Consider the following 14,916-nt stretch of genomic DNA (forward strand, 5'->3'; position numbering starts at 1 on the left):
GAAAGGTGCTACAGAGGGAAGGTGAGAAACTCACACCCAGTCTAGTGAAGCTCTGAACTGGCAGGTGAACACACATCAAGTTAAGAGGCCACTGGATGAAGGCCTTGAAGCACAGTGGGGGGTGGGGGGTTCCGCCTGACTGGAGAGTGGCTTTCTGTGTGTATTTCCTCTCTAGTTGGTGCTAACATTGTTAGCTAGCCTTGTTAGTGCTACAGTGTGGCCCTCACTCCGCTCATCTGGCCATAGACTGAACAGGAGCTATGAACAGATTGCTAAGGCGCTCGGGCATGGGGGAAATAAATGTGTGAGTCTTTGCACGTGAGCGTAGGGGTGGGTGTGCCAGGCTCTACCAATCACACACACACGCACACACACAAAACTGCTGGCACTTCACACACACATTCGCAAATCTAATGACAGGGTTATGGTGGCGTGGTGTGCAGACATGTTGTCTTTATGTAGAACATCCTTGATTTCCTGCAACCCCCTCCACAAAATCTCCAGTTTACTGATCTTTGATAATTACTCTTGTCATTGAACTCTGGAGCATATATAGTGAATTTTGTGTATTCACACAGCTCAGCTCAATCTCAGTCATGTATAAACATGGGTAAAAATATTCTTAGTCTGATGTAAGTAATACTTTAATCTAGCAGCAGCAGGGACACAGTGGAGCCACAGGTGGGGAAACACTCTTAACACAGTCTAAACTGGAACTGTAAGGGATCAGGTTTTTCCTGTGTGATACTGTAAGAAGGGAAATTTCCTACATTTAAAGACTGGGTCAGTAGGGAAGGCTGTGCTGTGTGGCATGCTTCAGTGGTGCTATGGTTGGCCTATTAGCATATGCATGCATAAACACACACACACACTCACACACACACAGGCAGGCAGACACAATTCGGCTGTGTTAATCAGAGGCTAAAAATACATCATCAGGGAGGAAGTTGATGAGACCCCTAGGGATGAATGTGTGTGTTTGTGAGTGTGTGCGTGCACGCGAGAGCCCCAGGATGAAAGGGAGGAGTTATTTCACATGTCATACACAATAACGCACAGAGGAGAACAAACACACTGGATCACACTGAAATGCAGGAGCGACACATTCACACGCACACATTGTGTGTTTGAGCATATGAGTCCGATGGGTTTGATGTGAACTTGTGATTTAACATTTAACGCTTCACAGTTCTGTTTCTCTCTTACAGGGTGACTGTGTGTGTGTGTGTGTCTCTTACAGTTTTTTTTTTTTTTAATCGAATCAGAAACACTGGTCAGTGTGTGATCATTGTGTGCTCACAATTTGTTGTCAGGCTCATGACAACTTAAAACTAAAAAAATTTACCTGAATTATTTTCTGTCCAGTCTGAAATGAGGCACATTTTGTTGAAGGTCCCTTATTTGGTTTTCAAGCTGGCTGAAAACGGCTAATTAGCATCTTTAGCGCGTTTCATTGGAAACACTGGGCACTGAGAAACACACTCAATGAAAAAACTGACAAACTGAAATTCAAAATGTGAAGGTGTCCCTTTCCCAAGTTGTTTTTTTTTTCTTTCTTACTTTTTTCTTCCAGACATCATAACGTCTATAATTATGTGTCCTGCCTCTCATGCTGCAGTATAGTGTGCGACTAAAAATTAACCATATGTACGTTGATTTTCAGCATGTTCAGTGTGTGTGTTTTCAAAAAGAATTCTACAGTGGAAAGTGTTAAATGCCCACATTGGATCTACTTGACCATCAGGCTTTTGTTTTTGTGCTTTTTATGTCAAAGTTCCTGTTAGTTTAGCACAGAGGAGCTTGGCTGCTGTATGGCTTTGTCGCCTTCTCATGTGTGCATGTGCGCTTAATGTTCTTGTGTGCACGTGTCCGGCTGTCTGCATAATCGGTGTGTTCTGGTCGTGTGTTTGTTGTGGAATGGCAGAGCAAAGCTGGGGCCTCTCAGTCACATGACCAGCCCAGAGCTACAGAGAGACAGAGAGAGAGAGAGAGTGATGGAGGAGAAGTGTGGAGAAGGATGGAAAAGGTCAAAGTTGAGCGGGAGGAGTGGAGACAAACGGATGAGGATGGAGATAGCGTAGAGGAGAGGACTGATGGACGTGAAGGAAAAAAAGCTGGCAGAAGTATCGGAAAGCCAGAGGAAGAAGTAAAGCATGAAGGAAAAATCTGGGTGAATGAAAAAGAGATGGAGTGTGTGGTGAGCTGGAAAAGTAATTGTGTATGTGTGTGTGTGTAGTGGAAGCTGGACTGTACATTGACTCCAGTCAGAGAGGATAAATGGTAAACGCAGCACGACCTGTCAGAAAGTTGAGCTGGGAGAAATAAAAAAAAAAAAAAAGTCACACGGAGGAGGAGAGGAGCCAGGCGGTCTCACAAATCCATCAGTTTTCTCCGTCTTGTGACTGGTGATTAGGTGTTCATGTGGGTTCCAGCAGCGTTCCTTGTGGTGTGTGTGTGTGTCTGTGTTTGTGTTTGTGTGTGTGTGTGAGACAAAGCAGCGTCCGGTCAAAATCGTGGTACGTGTATGTGGAGGAGAGTTTGTGTGTAAAGTCCGATTATGTATGAATTTGTGTGTGTAGATCTGAGCCACGTCTGTGAGGAATTGCAAGACAGGAAACTTGATGAAATGTTAAACAAAAAAATTCTTTGTGAAAAATTTCATAATGTGGGGCAATCAAGGACTGTTACTACAAATAATAATATTCAGCATTGTAGTTTTGTTGTTAGGCAGTTTTCAGAAAATGCAATCATTCTGATCCCTGCATAAAGCCATGAGTATAAGAATGTGAACTGTGAAAGAACGTGAACTGTGGATTAACAACTTCACACTACCCCCCCCCCCCCCCCCCCCCCCCACACACACACACACACACACACACACACACAGAAAGCATATGGCAGGCCAATACGACAGCAGTTCAGCCTACACTAAGCGCTGGAGCAGCACGTAAACAAACACAATCAAGGTAATTAAGCAGAGAGGGCTACACAGGGCCAGGACAGACACATGCTTTACTGAAGCAGAGTAGATGATATTAAACAGTAAGTCGCCCTCACTGTAAACCCCATTAAAAAGAATATAGAAAGGTGTTATTAAATTTCATTAAGATGTGTGAGGTAGAGCTGTGGGTGTACAGAAGAACAGTGCAGTACAGATTAAAACTGAACAGAAAGGCTGTAATTATCCATTCCTCAGTCAGCTGACTCAGGTAGCATGAGACCCTGACACCGGTGACTGGCCCCCGCACTCACCACTGAACTGGAAAAGCTACAGTAAGAGATGAGGCTCAGAGGACACTCACTACTGAGACAACAACATATAAAGGCCAGAAACATCAGTCAGGTCGGTGTTTTATCTGAAATGAGCTTATCACAATATATATCTCGGTCACAATCCTTAAAAAAAAAAAATAATAAATATTGGATTTCTAAACTCTAAAATATCAATATGATTATCAGCCGTAAAGATTCTGTATTGGTTGAGCTCTATAACAGATAACGCTTGCACAGTTTAAACAGCAGCGAGCATTTGTGTGTTTCAAAGGTTCATCACAGCACACAGAGCATCGTCCTCACTTAAACAACATAGAAGCACTGATGTTAAAAGGATTCAAATGAGCACCTTCTGAAATTTGCACAGAAGAATTCATAATACCTTCATTTATTTCTACTCCTCACTATAATAAAGTAGAATTAGTATGTTTCGCCTTATGGGACTGTGCATCCATACGTTGCACATTGTAACTCAATGGGGGCCTCAGTTGAAGTTGGGGTGACAACTAAAACCTGGTTGGATGAAAGGCTTGTGTTTACAAGAATCATAGCTGCTGTTTCTACCTTTAACATCCGCAAAACAAGATGCTATGCTTTGTTGAGCAAAGATGAAGCAGATAGACTCTCACTTTAATTTACATGGAGATGTAGAACTTGTTTTCATTGTTGAAGCTGGTTTTTGGTCCTTGTATTGAGTTATGCTGTGTACAGTTTAAACTGTTAAAATGAATGGATCTTGATGAGCGTAATACTAACTGGTGCATGTTGGGTCTTTTGGTAAATATGGTCAAATTCTCCTTGGTGTTGTGACCCACTGCAGCTAGAACAGACCTGAGACTGTTCTGTGGGTGTGTGCTACATGGTAAAGTCTGAACCTTCCTCCTCGCTCCGTTCATTTTCCCCCCTCTTCTCTTGCGAACATGACTGTGAAAGCTTTGTGTCTCTGGCTCTGTCCACAGTGCTAACACCTGTCCACTAACATAGTAGCATCACCTCAGCCCAAGAAAGCACACAACCTGGAATAAAACGTATATTTATATATATATATATAGCTCTGTGCTGGTTTTTCCTGCTTCATCTGCCCCCTTCTCTTTTTTCCTCCCTCCCTCCTTCCTTCTCTCTCTCCTGACCTGCTGTCTTTCCCTCCTGTGTGCACAACGGCTGCTTCCTTCCTGCCTTCTTTCCTTCCTTCTGTCTCCCTTTCCCTTCTGTCCTGTCTTGTCCTTGACCTTTGGTTTGTCCATTTGGCGTGGCGTGTGTTTAGCTTTCGAAAGCACCCTGTACACTCCCACACCTCAGGAGTACGGCAGAACATCCTCGACACCCGTATCTCCATCCACGCCCACCTACCCAGCTCCCGGGTTGCCGTCGCCCTCCTCCACCACACCCCCGACCCCGCCTCTCAGGCACTCAGCCTCCCGATTCGCCACTTCGCTCGGTTCCGCTTTCCACCCAGTGTTGCCTCACTACGCCACAGTCCCGAGGCGACAGCCAGCCTTCCCACAAGCCCCGCCCCCTGCTCCTGCTCCGGCCCCCACACCTCCTCCTCCTCCGCCCAAGTCTGTGGTGTGGTCAGCGTGCAACTTTACCCCGCTGCCTCCATCACCCCCCGTCATGATTAGCAGTCCGCCAGGAAAGGCCACAGGTCCTCGGCCACTCATCCCCATCGCAGCACCTTCCCCTCTTACCCAGAAGCCCCCCTCGCCTTCCCCCAACGGCCCACCTATGTTCCCCGCACCCTCTCCCTTGACCATCCCCCATAGTCATACCCCTATTGGCATCGCCTGTCCAACCCCACCTCCCCCACCTACCCCGCCCCCTCTCCCCTCTCCTGTAGCTCCCCATCCGTCTTCCTCCTTTGCCTCGTCTCCCCCCTCCTCATCCCAGGCTCCCGGTGTGCCCTCTCCCTCCACAGCGCCCCTTGCTGCTGCAGCCACTGCCGCCACCTCTGCCTCTGTTGAGCACCTCTCCCTCCCCGTGGGCCTGGGCCTGTCGGGACCGGGGGAGCCGGACACAGCCGCAGGCCCAGAGCCCCACTCGTCTCAGGGGGGCTTCTCCTGTCAGCCCCAGGGTAAGGCCTCCAGTCTGGATTCTGCTTTCTCTTTCTCACTGCCTCTCTCCCCTCTGCCTTTCACTTCTTCTGACTCACACACTAACGGGGGTGGGGGTGGGGGTGGGGGTGGGGGGGGCTACTGAACACTGTTGGATCTGTTATCTTGCTGAACTGGCCACATCACAAAGTGAGTCCCATAACACAGGCTGATACAGAGGAGTGTAACCGGACTCCAGATTCAGTCTATCCAGTTTTCCTCACTACATCTAGCTGCAGTCTCTGACATTAAAAACTGCTGCTATGGTGACTATAGTGGGATCTCATAGTGTCGTAGTCACCGTTGCACAGGCCTGTCTAACTTCTTTGTCAGTCTTCTCATATACTCCCTTTATGTACATGTGCTTGCTGTTTTTAAAAGGTCTTGCTGGCTGACTGTTCATTGGATATGAAGCGTGTCTGGTCCTTCAGCATGGCGTTCTGTCTCTTTGATAGGAATCTGTTTTTAAGTGTATACAGATCACTGACTGAAGTATGCCTTATTTTTTTTGATTTCTTGTTTTCCGTTCATCAATCCATTTCACAACCAAAGTTCAGTTTGTGTTTTGTTTGTTTTTTTTTCCCACCACTGTGCTGATCTTATGATTTTGCCGTTCGATTGACCCTCATTTGACACTTCACTGTGCAGTCAGTCCAACTTTATGTGCTCACATCTGGATGCTCTCTGTGTATGAGATATTAGCAGTTGATCGTTCTACAGCAGTGCAGCTGATATACTGAAATACTGTGCCAGTGGGCTCCCATTGCAAGTTTCATTCATTAAATTGGAAATTGAACTGAAAATTCATTGAAATTGGTATTTTAAATGTACAGGGACATGTAAACTTGGACATGTAGATATTACAGCACACTCCTCATGGTAATTGTATATTTTCGGTATGATTCACATTCATCCATCCTCATGTGTTGGTGATTAGTTGTGTCACTAAATGTGAAAAAAACAACAAACATTTGACTTGAAATATTTTCTGCATTAGCTTTTAACCCGGGTTTAAAAATGTAAGCTCAGCTGTTCCTGATTCAGTCTTTGACTTTACAGATATACCTCTGCCTCACTGACCTTCGTCCCTGGGCTTTTCTCTCATTAGCTGCAGGAGGAGTTCTAGTGACCTTTGACCTCTCTGGTCATTGAAATCATTGGAAGGGACTGGACTGCTGGTTTCATACTGACCACAGGTTCACATTCCCTCATGGGTTATTGATCATGGCTTTAAAGAGAAAGTTACTGTCCTTCTAATTATTAAACGTGAAGAAAACTAGTTTATACTAGTTAAATTTCAATTCTGATCGTCATTTGGCAAACAGTGAGTTAGGGCTTTTATCACATACAGACAGATGGTATCAACCTAAATACAACTGCTGTTGCTGTGTTAATTGTCTCCTGGTCATTATGTGTTATTATGTGTGCGTGTGTGTGTGTATGGTGTGTGTATGCATATGCGTGTGTGTCATTTACATCAAAAAGTATGCTTTGTTGATTTTACATTCAGTGTCTCAGTTCTGTTAACTGAAAAGTAAACCATCCAAATATGGTTGGGCAATCATCAGAATTGATTTTTACTGATTACAATTAATTAAAATGGATGATGACAATCAGATTTAATGTTTAACGTACCACTTTTTTTTTCTAATGTTGCCAAGCCCTAACCATAAACCCAGTCACTATGACTCACCAAAGCTGCATGTTGATAGTGACATTTGCTGTGATTTGATGTGGCATGCTGTCATACCTAATATATGTGCTCCATGTTGTGTTTCGTTTGGAAATTACATCTACCATCACTGCTCTGCAGATGTGTCAGTGGTGTAACCTGTTAATGTGACCTGACAAAGAATTATTCAGGCTGAAACGTTGTTTAATGCTGCTCTGCTTTTAGCAGGTTTGTCAAATTGTTTACTACACTGACAGAATAATAGCAAATGAGCATTTGACAGAGAGGAGATATGAAGGAATGTACAAAATATTTAGATGTACTTTTTTTTCCAAATGTAAAATTAGTCTATGCCGCTGTGAATTCTTCATGATACACGCACTGAGCACTTTAGTTTCACAGTCATGGATCTGTCCTGATCTGATCCAGTTTAAAAACATTTCTCTAACTGATATTTTATGGTGAATCTGACCCTGAGTCAGATTTAAGACAGGTAACCACACTGATCCTGAAGTCAACAGGTTTTTACTCTGTGTTCTGAAAAATGACAATTCAACTTAATTTTCCTTCCCTGTGTCTTTGCCCATCCCCCAATGTGAACCCCCCCCCCACCCCAACCACAGACATGGTGCAGACCCCGGGGTTGACCACCCCAACTCCTCCCCCACCTCCACCCCTGCCACCCAGCTCCACTGTGACCTCGGCGACCGCCACCCCGGCCGCTACACCCACCACCCCGGCCGCCCACCCTCCACCTCCCCCACCTCCTCCACTCCCTCCTACACTGACTCCGTGTGGGACGCCCCCTCCTCCGCCAGGCCCACCTCCTCCCCCTGGAGCCCCGCCCCCTCCCCCGGCACCTCCTCTTCCCGCCGGACTGTTCTCTCCTGCAGAGGACCGCCCCCTCTCAGGCCTGGCTGCTGCCCTCGCCGGAGCCAAGCTGCGCAAAGTGCCACGGGTGAGCGCTTGATTGGTTATGTGATCAGTTGAAAGCTTGACATCCCATGTCTACACTCTTACAGCTCTTTGCATCTAAATCACACAAGATATAGTAAATAAAGGCGTTATTAATGTAATTAGCTGCACGCGCACATACGCAGATTTTCTATCCGTCTTTGTCTTTTTTTCAGTGAAGCACTGACTTGATAGAAACGCTGCTGATACACACACTGCACTCGCACACAATCTTCCAACGTAATCACACAAAATCACTGTCACTGAAATATTCACTCACACGCCAAGTTCTTGCATGATCTCACACGCACACACACACACACACAGTCATCATCTGTCACATCTCATCCCAGACTCAGGAGATTTACATAAAAATGCTGACAGCTTGTGCTGCCAAACAATGCACGTCTGCTTGTGTGTTTAAAATACAGAAAGCAACACATTTGACAAAAAAACATTGTGTTTTATTAATGTTTATATCTTTTCCGACATAAAGACCAACAACATATTTTCGGTTTTTGTTTTATTCTCAGAAGAGGGTTAATACCTCCCTCTGGTTGTAAAGAACTTGTTAAATTAATTTGTTTTTCACTGGAGATGTTGCTTGTGTCTCTTCAGAGTGACGATGCAGGGGCAAGTCTGGCAGCAGCCGTGTCAGGGGCTGTGGGGGCTGCAGGGGCCAAAACTGAAGCCAGAGGAAATGGCCCTCTGCCTGGAGGAGGAGGGCTTATGGAGGAGATGAGTGCCCTGTTGGCTAGGAGGTAGTTTCACATCACATATTATTGTTAGATCCAGCGGGGTACTCAGACATACTGTGCACAGAAATGGCAAACTAGACACAGTCAGTAAACTGTATATGCCTGTCATTCAGCTAATCACAATGGGTTTTGTTATACAGAAGAATAAGTTAATGCACTCATCAGTCTCCCTGTTTTCTTTTGTTGCAGTCAAAGAGGAAAAACTGTAGAAATTAGAGTGACCTGAATAGAACATTTAAAGACCTGAGTTTCAAGAAGAATTGAGAGAAAGAACTGTTTGATCTGTAGTTTATGATATTAGATATTTTTTTTACATTAAACTTGGGCTCTGTATCTCGCAGGAGAAGAATTGCAGAGAAGGGCTCGTCACCTGAACCTGACCAGAGATCAGTGAGTATCGTCACCTCTGCCCTGTCGTCTTCCATGTCCACGTCTTGTTTGATTTAGGTCCAATGTGTCATTACTTCACATGGTTTCCTCAGTGTGTGCAGACTGCATTTCTGCCTCAAATCAGTCACTCGTTGCTTTATCTGTGTGATAGCCTACATGCCTTGGGTGGATGTTGTGCACCAAATTCCAGTCTGTAAATTCCTACTGCCTGAAAGAAATAAATACTTAACTGAACTGCAAAGAAACCAGGCCTTTATTTAAAACAGGCTTATATTTACAATATATGAACATATTGTTTCCTTGTTTCTGATACTCTGAATTTCTCTTCTCCAATAGAAATGCTGTTTTCAGCATTAATTATTTCCAAATGCTTCCACTTTGCTAACGGTTCCTGCACCCATAATGCATCCCTTTCCTGGTCGACTTTTACTGACTATAGCTACCATATTTTTTCCTATAGCTTAACAGTGACTAAAAAACTGTAAAGTAGACTTTGCAGAAGTTTCCACATATTTTCAGGGTGCTTATTTTGCATGTTCTCTGATTTTTAAAAAAAGTTTAATAATACATTGTCACTCTTGCCAACCCATGTACAACAGTAGCATCTGCACATTCACAATTTACCCCTGAATAAAACAGAAATGTAAGCGTGGAAAAGTGCCTCTCTGCTGTTTTAAGTTTAAATTCAAATAGAACTGAACAGAGGCTTCGTCTTTGTCTGAAACACAGACAAAAGGAAGACACTTTATCTCCCTCCTCCTGATTGTCTGTCGCCGTCTCCGTTTGATATCTGTTGCTCCTGTGATGCAGCTCTCTCTGCGATTATCACATTGGTGACCCTTTGAGTGTGACTCATCTCTGACCTTTGAACCCTCTTTCTGTGTGTCCAATAGGAGGAGGGCGAAATAAACACAACCCCTAAAATGTCAGCCTGTAGCACACCAGGTAAGTGTCAGGAGGAACTGGCAGTCAGAGTCTGAAGACTCAGGGGAACCGTCAGCAATTAAAATGCATCTTCCCAACGCAGGCGACGAGGATCCAAGTCAGAATGAAACTAGTTACATTTCCTCTCTGCTTTTCATGCTCTAAATCTGCTGTTTTACAGTCATTGGAAGTCAACTTGTTTGTTTTTCTATGATGATGACAGGATTACAAGATTATCTACTTTAATGAACAGGTGAACGTCATGTCACATGGTAAGAAGATTCTCATATTTCTTATGTGTCTTGTCTTTTTCTCCAGACATGCCCAGGAAGCCATGGGAAAGAACAAACACCATGAATGGTAGCAAATCTCCAGTTATTGGAAGGTACAGAAGATCCCCCACCTCTCTGCTTCTCTCACACTGTGTCATATTTTATACTGTTACACTTAAAGTACATTTTATATGGTTCAAAATGGTTCAGAGGTTTAATTTTCAGGGGTTCACCACATTATTTGTGTTAATTGCTAGTTTCTTTAATTAGTAAAAGAAACCATGGGGACATATTGAAGCGGTAGCATCAGCTAGCTTTAGCATGATGTGCTGCTGGGGCCGTTCAGTGCTGGCTAACATCACTAAAGCTTATGTGGCCTTTGTGTGCACGTCGGATGTACGTCAGACACCCAACTTACTGCTGAGGCGTCTGTGTGCGAATGAGCAGGAGAGCAGGGCAGAAGAATCCCATTAGCTACGCCCTTATCAAGGCTCTTTTTTTTTTCTTTTTTTGGGATGTTGTTAGGCTCTTTGGTTAGATGATGCATCATTTTACATGAAATCCTATGGAAGTGTTATAATTAGTGTATAATAGTTTCTTCCAGTGGGAGTTTTCACCTGTGAGCAAAGCTGAAGCAAAATGTATGTCGTGAACAGATACAGCCCTGACCCAAAACCCAAAATCTGATTAGGCTGGGGCCATACAGCACATAGATAGATACTAAGCTGTAATTTGTAAAGTCAGTGTCTCTGCTGCTCACACAGACGAGAGTCTCCGTGGAGATATCCCATGGGAGCAGATTCCTCCAACAGGTAGAGAGAAAAGGCAGTGGAGAGTTTGAGAAATCCTTTTCTTTAAAACAGTCTCCTTTTTTTCCCTTGAGGTTTGCTGTGATGGACGTGTCCTTTGTTTTCTTTTTGTTTTTTTGTTTTTTTGGAGAGGAGTTCTATTTAAATGCTTGGTTGAAACATTTGGAATGATTTCTGTGTTGTGTTTGTGTTAATTTATCAGCCTGCAGGGGCCAGAGCTCTGTTCGTCTGTTGTTTGACATGTGCCATTTGTTACAATATGTCGTGGTTTCTAAACCAGTCGGGAGGTTTCTAATGTAATCTAGTTATTGTTTTTGCATGCTGCTCAGCCCTACACCCCCCCCCCCCCCCTCCCCCTCCCCCCGCCCCTCAAAACAAGGGAAATCCATATGTGTGCGTCACATGCTATACACCCTCCCTATCATACACTCAAACACAAAAATGAGTGTCCACCCAGTGCAGAGCAGACTTGGCACAGTATTATCATCCAAGAGCCAGAACAGATCCAACACGTTCGCACAGATAAGGCCCTGCTAAGTGTGTAACTGTGTGTGTGCGTGTGTGTGTGTGTGTGTCTGTGTACACTCATGCCCAAGAGAGGAGACCAGATGGGCGTTTTTGATTCCAGCTTATTAAAAGTGACTTTAATATATGGCCCAAAGAGAGCTGAGCCGACTCACTGTCGTTGTGAGCATCTGAAAGACGTTTTTTTTCTGACAGTAATTTACAATTTTAAAAATTCTAAATGAATGTCTGAGCACTGCAATGTAAGGCTTTTTTTTAAAAATGATGTAAGGCCACTTTTCCCTGTTTAAATATTATAGAAATTCTGGACACTAAAAGCACATTGGACTGAGTGCAAAAAGTGCAGCTGTGTCTCTACCTGAATCCATTTCCCACCTCCTCTGTTTCTTTTGTTCTGTTCTGTGTACATAAGCTTTGAGCGGGAAACACCCCCCAAAAAATTAATAATAACACTAAAGCAGTACGAGGATAATTTCCACCCTCCAGTGAATTACAGTATTTCCACCCCACAGCTACAAAATGACCTGCCGTCGAGCTCATTTCCTTTTCTTTCACTTCTCCTTCCTGTCATGCTTCCTCTCTTGAAAGCGATTGGCTGCTCTGTGAATTTTCCCCCAGTGACTCACACATAGGGCGAATAGCTCTCTCAGTGTATCTGATTCTATGTGTCCTTCCATTAATTGTTGGCATCCTCCAGGCTTATCGCTTTTCTTCAGACATACAAGAAGACAAAATGTCCCAAAGGGCTGAGCAGACAGATGTGAGCTGAAAAAGAATAAATGGTTAGGTTGTTTCCAGATGTCAAATGTCTCTTTGAGGGACACATGGACACTTATTGCTCTATTGGATAATTTCTTGACATGTGGGATAGGATGTGTGTTACTGCAGGTATCTAACCTTAGGCTTCATAGGCTGCTGTGAACTGTGTGTGTTTGCATTTGTGTGTGTGTGTTTACACGCATGCCTAGGTGAGTGCACTTCCCCAAATGTGTGTGTGTGTGCGTGCATGCTTCAACCAGGATTTGGTTCCTAACTGCAGTTTTCCAGCATCGTTGGCTGTTGTGATGAAGATCATCGTTGATTATGTTCATCAAATCCACTGGCCATTCTTACAGGCCACATTGTTACATTAGCTCCTAATGATCATATAGAATAAGAGGCAGGAAGTGTGCACTGCACAGTGTGGGTGATATATCCTGGTGTTGCTCTGTAACCGTCCCATGTTCTCTTTTTTTTTTTTGTCCAACTCATTCCTTGCTCTTTTTCTTTTTTCTTTGTCTCTTGTTGCAGACCTAAATCCACTCCTACACCTACTGCATCCTTAAGTGCCAACGGTGTGCCAACAGAAGCTGTTGACTATGACAGATTGAAACAGGTATAGAAACACTAAGAACCACGTTTCACAGATTTTAAGGTTATTACTTACTTCATCGCTGTAATGTATGTAATGCTGGTGCCTGTTTCTGTCAGTGTGTGACTACATATCATTTTCCTCATTGTTATACAACTTTTTGGCACAAATTTCTATCCTTTTTAACCTTTTATCCTTCACTTTCTTCATTATTGTGCTTTAATGTAAATGTTTTCATGTGTCCGTTCTATCCGTCTCTTAAAGTCCCACATTTCAGTTCCACTGGGTTTATTTTTAGCACTTCCAAATAGCAGTAAAGCATATAAGTTCTTTCCTAAAGCTCTATAGCTCTTTATACTTACAAGACGTCTTTGCAGGGATTAGTAGCCCATTAGTGTGGGTTTCTCCAGACTTGAGTTGTGATAACTGCACAGGTTATATGTGTATATTTTTGTACTAATATGTTGCTCAAAACATATTAGTGGGTCAGTATCTAAATTATTTGAGGTCTGTATATAATTCTGCTTTTATATTTGTGTATAATACAAAAATGAATTATCTCATGCGTAAACTACACTGACAGAGGGATTTTCATTGGTCAGGCTTTCTTTCCTTTATTAATTAGACTGCCCTCTTACCAGTAAAACAGTGTGGGTGTGATCAGCGACCCGTCCTTTATAAGGCAGCTTCTCCCTCTGACTGCTGTGAATGAGCCTGGTAGATAAGTACATAGTGTCTCAGACTCCTGCCTATCTGTCACTACAACCGGTCACAGCAGTAGGACTGTGAGACAGATGCCACCCTACCGAGCCACCACTAAACTCACTATCATTTTCCCATTCACTGTGTTGTCAAAGCAAAAGATCATAGCTCACACTTGAGGCTCATAATACTAATTTACTTATTTAATCTCAGTCAGTTTGTTTACATCTTTCTGTCATTAAGTAAGTCTTTAGGCCTAATCTCACAGGGATTCCCTGTACACAGATTAACTCCTTTTTAAAGTAGACAGAGAATCTCCCTCTGCCAGATGGCAGCGCCTCCACCTAACTAAATCCAGAAGCTAAAGGAAACTGTCAGTTAACATCTCCTCTCCTCAGGTCGGAATGAAAGCTGCCAGGTCTGATTTGTCTCTGCCTTCTCTAAGGTTTAATGAAATGTATCCCATTTGCATGAAAATGTGACTTTGCTTTTGTTTATTTTTCTTTAGGACATTCTGGATGAGATGAGGAAGGAGTTGTCAAAGCTAAAAGAAGAGCTCATTGATGGTAAATGTCATTGAAACCGGTGCTCTCTGCTCACACATACAGTCAGCCTGAAGAAAGACAAGTGAAGCTTTCACACGTCTCTTTAGTCATGAATCTACGTATCAGACACTGAATACTATAACGCAGCTTTTACCCTTTCTTTTTTTTCCTCCTTTTTTTAAAATAAAATTTTTAGTTTGTATCTTTATATGTTTAGTAGATTTAAACCTGAAAGGTTGGCTGAAGACAGGAAGTGAAGTAACGTACGTAATCTCTTCTCAGATACGTACAGAAGCTCATTTGTTGGCATCAAGGGTATGGTGACTCATAACTTTAATAGCAACACAGAATGTGGTTTCGTTCATGAGAACATGCCACACAGCAGCTTCTTCACATGCATAAAGAGAATGCAGCTGTAGCTCTGGTGTTGTAGCAGCAACAGCAGGATTTTCAGTTTTGCAGGGTGCTGCCGAACAAAATGACTGCGCTGCAGACACGCTGCCTCATAGGGTCCACGCCGCCACACAGACCCCAGAGTGCCTGAGTTAGCGTGGTCCAAAGCAGAAGTTTCCATCGGGTCTTTTTCCATAGACAGTAGTTCCAAAAGAAAACTGTGCAGGTTGTCGATCATCCAGACTAACCAGGACATTT

The 14,916-nt window shown here is 43.7% G+C and overlaps 1 protein-coding gene and 1 long non-coding RNA gene across 5 annotated transcripts in view; one reads left to right on the plus strand and one right to left on the minus strand.

The window, feature by feature from the left end:
- enah (ENAH actin regulator) overlaps positions 1-14,916 on the plus strand; it is a 101,037-nt gene that overhangs the window by 82,908 nt on the left and 3,213 nt on the right. For 2 of the 4 annotated variants that reach the window (XM_041064308.1, XM_041064307.1), the window contains exons 6-13: positions 4,538-5,344; positions 7,659-7,993; positions 8,608-8,750; positions 9,089-9,137; positions 10,031-10,082; positions 10,380-10,446; positions 12,958-13,042; positions 14,229-14,286. In XM_041064308.1, the coding sequence (XP_040920242.1) occupies positions 4,538-5,344; positions 7,659-7,993; positions 8,608-8,750; positions 9,089-9,137; positions 10,031-10,082; positions 10,380-10,446; positions 12,958-13,042; positions 14,229-14,286 (1,596 nt within the window). The remainder of the gene's footprint in view (positions 1-4,537; positions 5,345-7,658; positions 7,994-8,607; positions 8,751-9,088; positions 9,138-10,030; positions 10,083-10,379; positions 10,447-12,957; positions 13,043-14,228; positions 14,287-14,916) is intronic. The other 2 variants (XM_041064309.1, XM_041064310.1) reach the window with 2 other exon arrangements.
- LOC121199533 lies at positions 8,432-13,616 on the minus strand. Its single transcript, XR_005896455.1, has 2 exons — positions 13,381-13,616; positions 8,432-8,743 (listed from the first exon to the last, which is right to left on the minus strand). It is a non-coding gene; the product is annotated as an uncharacterized LOC121199533 (long non-coding RNA).

Source organism: Toxotes jaculatrix, chromosome 19 (genome assembly GCF_017976425.1).
Source record: "Toxotes jaculatrix isolate fToxJac2 chromosome 19, fToxJac2.pri, whole genome shotgun sequence".
NCBI classification, from domain to species: domain Eukaryota; kingdom Metazoa; phylum Chordata; class Actinopteri; family Toxotidae; genus Toxotes; species Toxotes jaculatrix.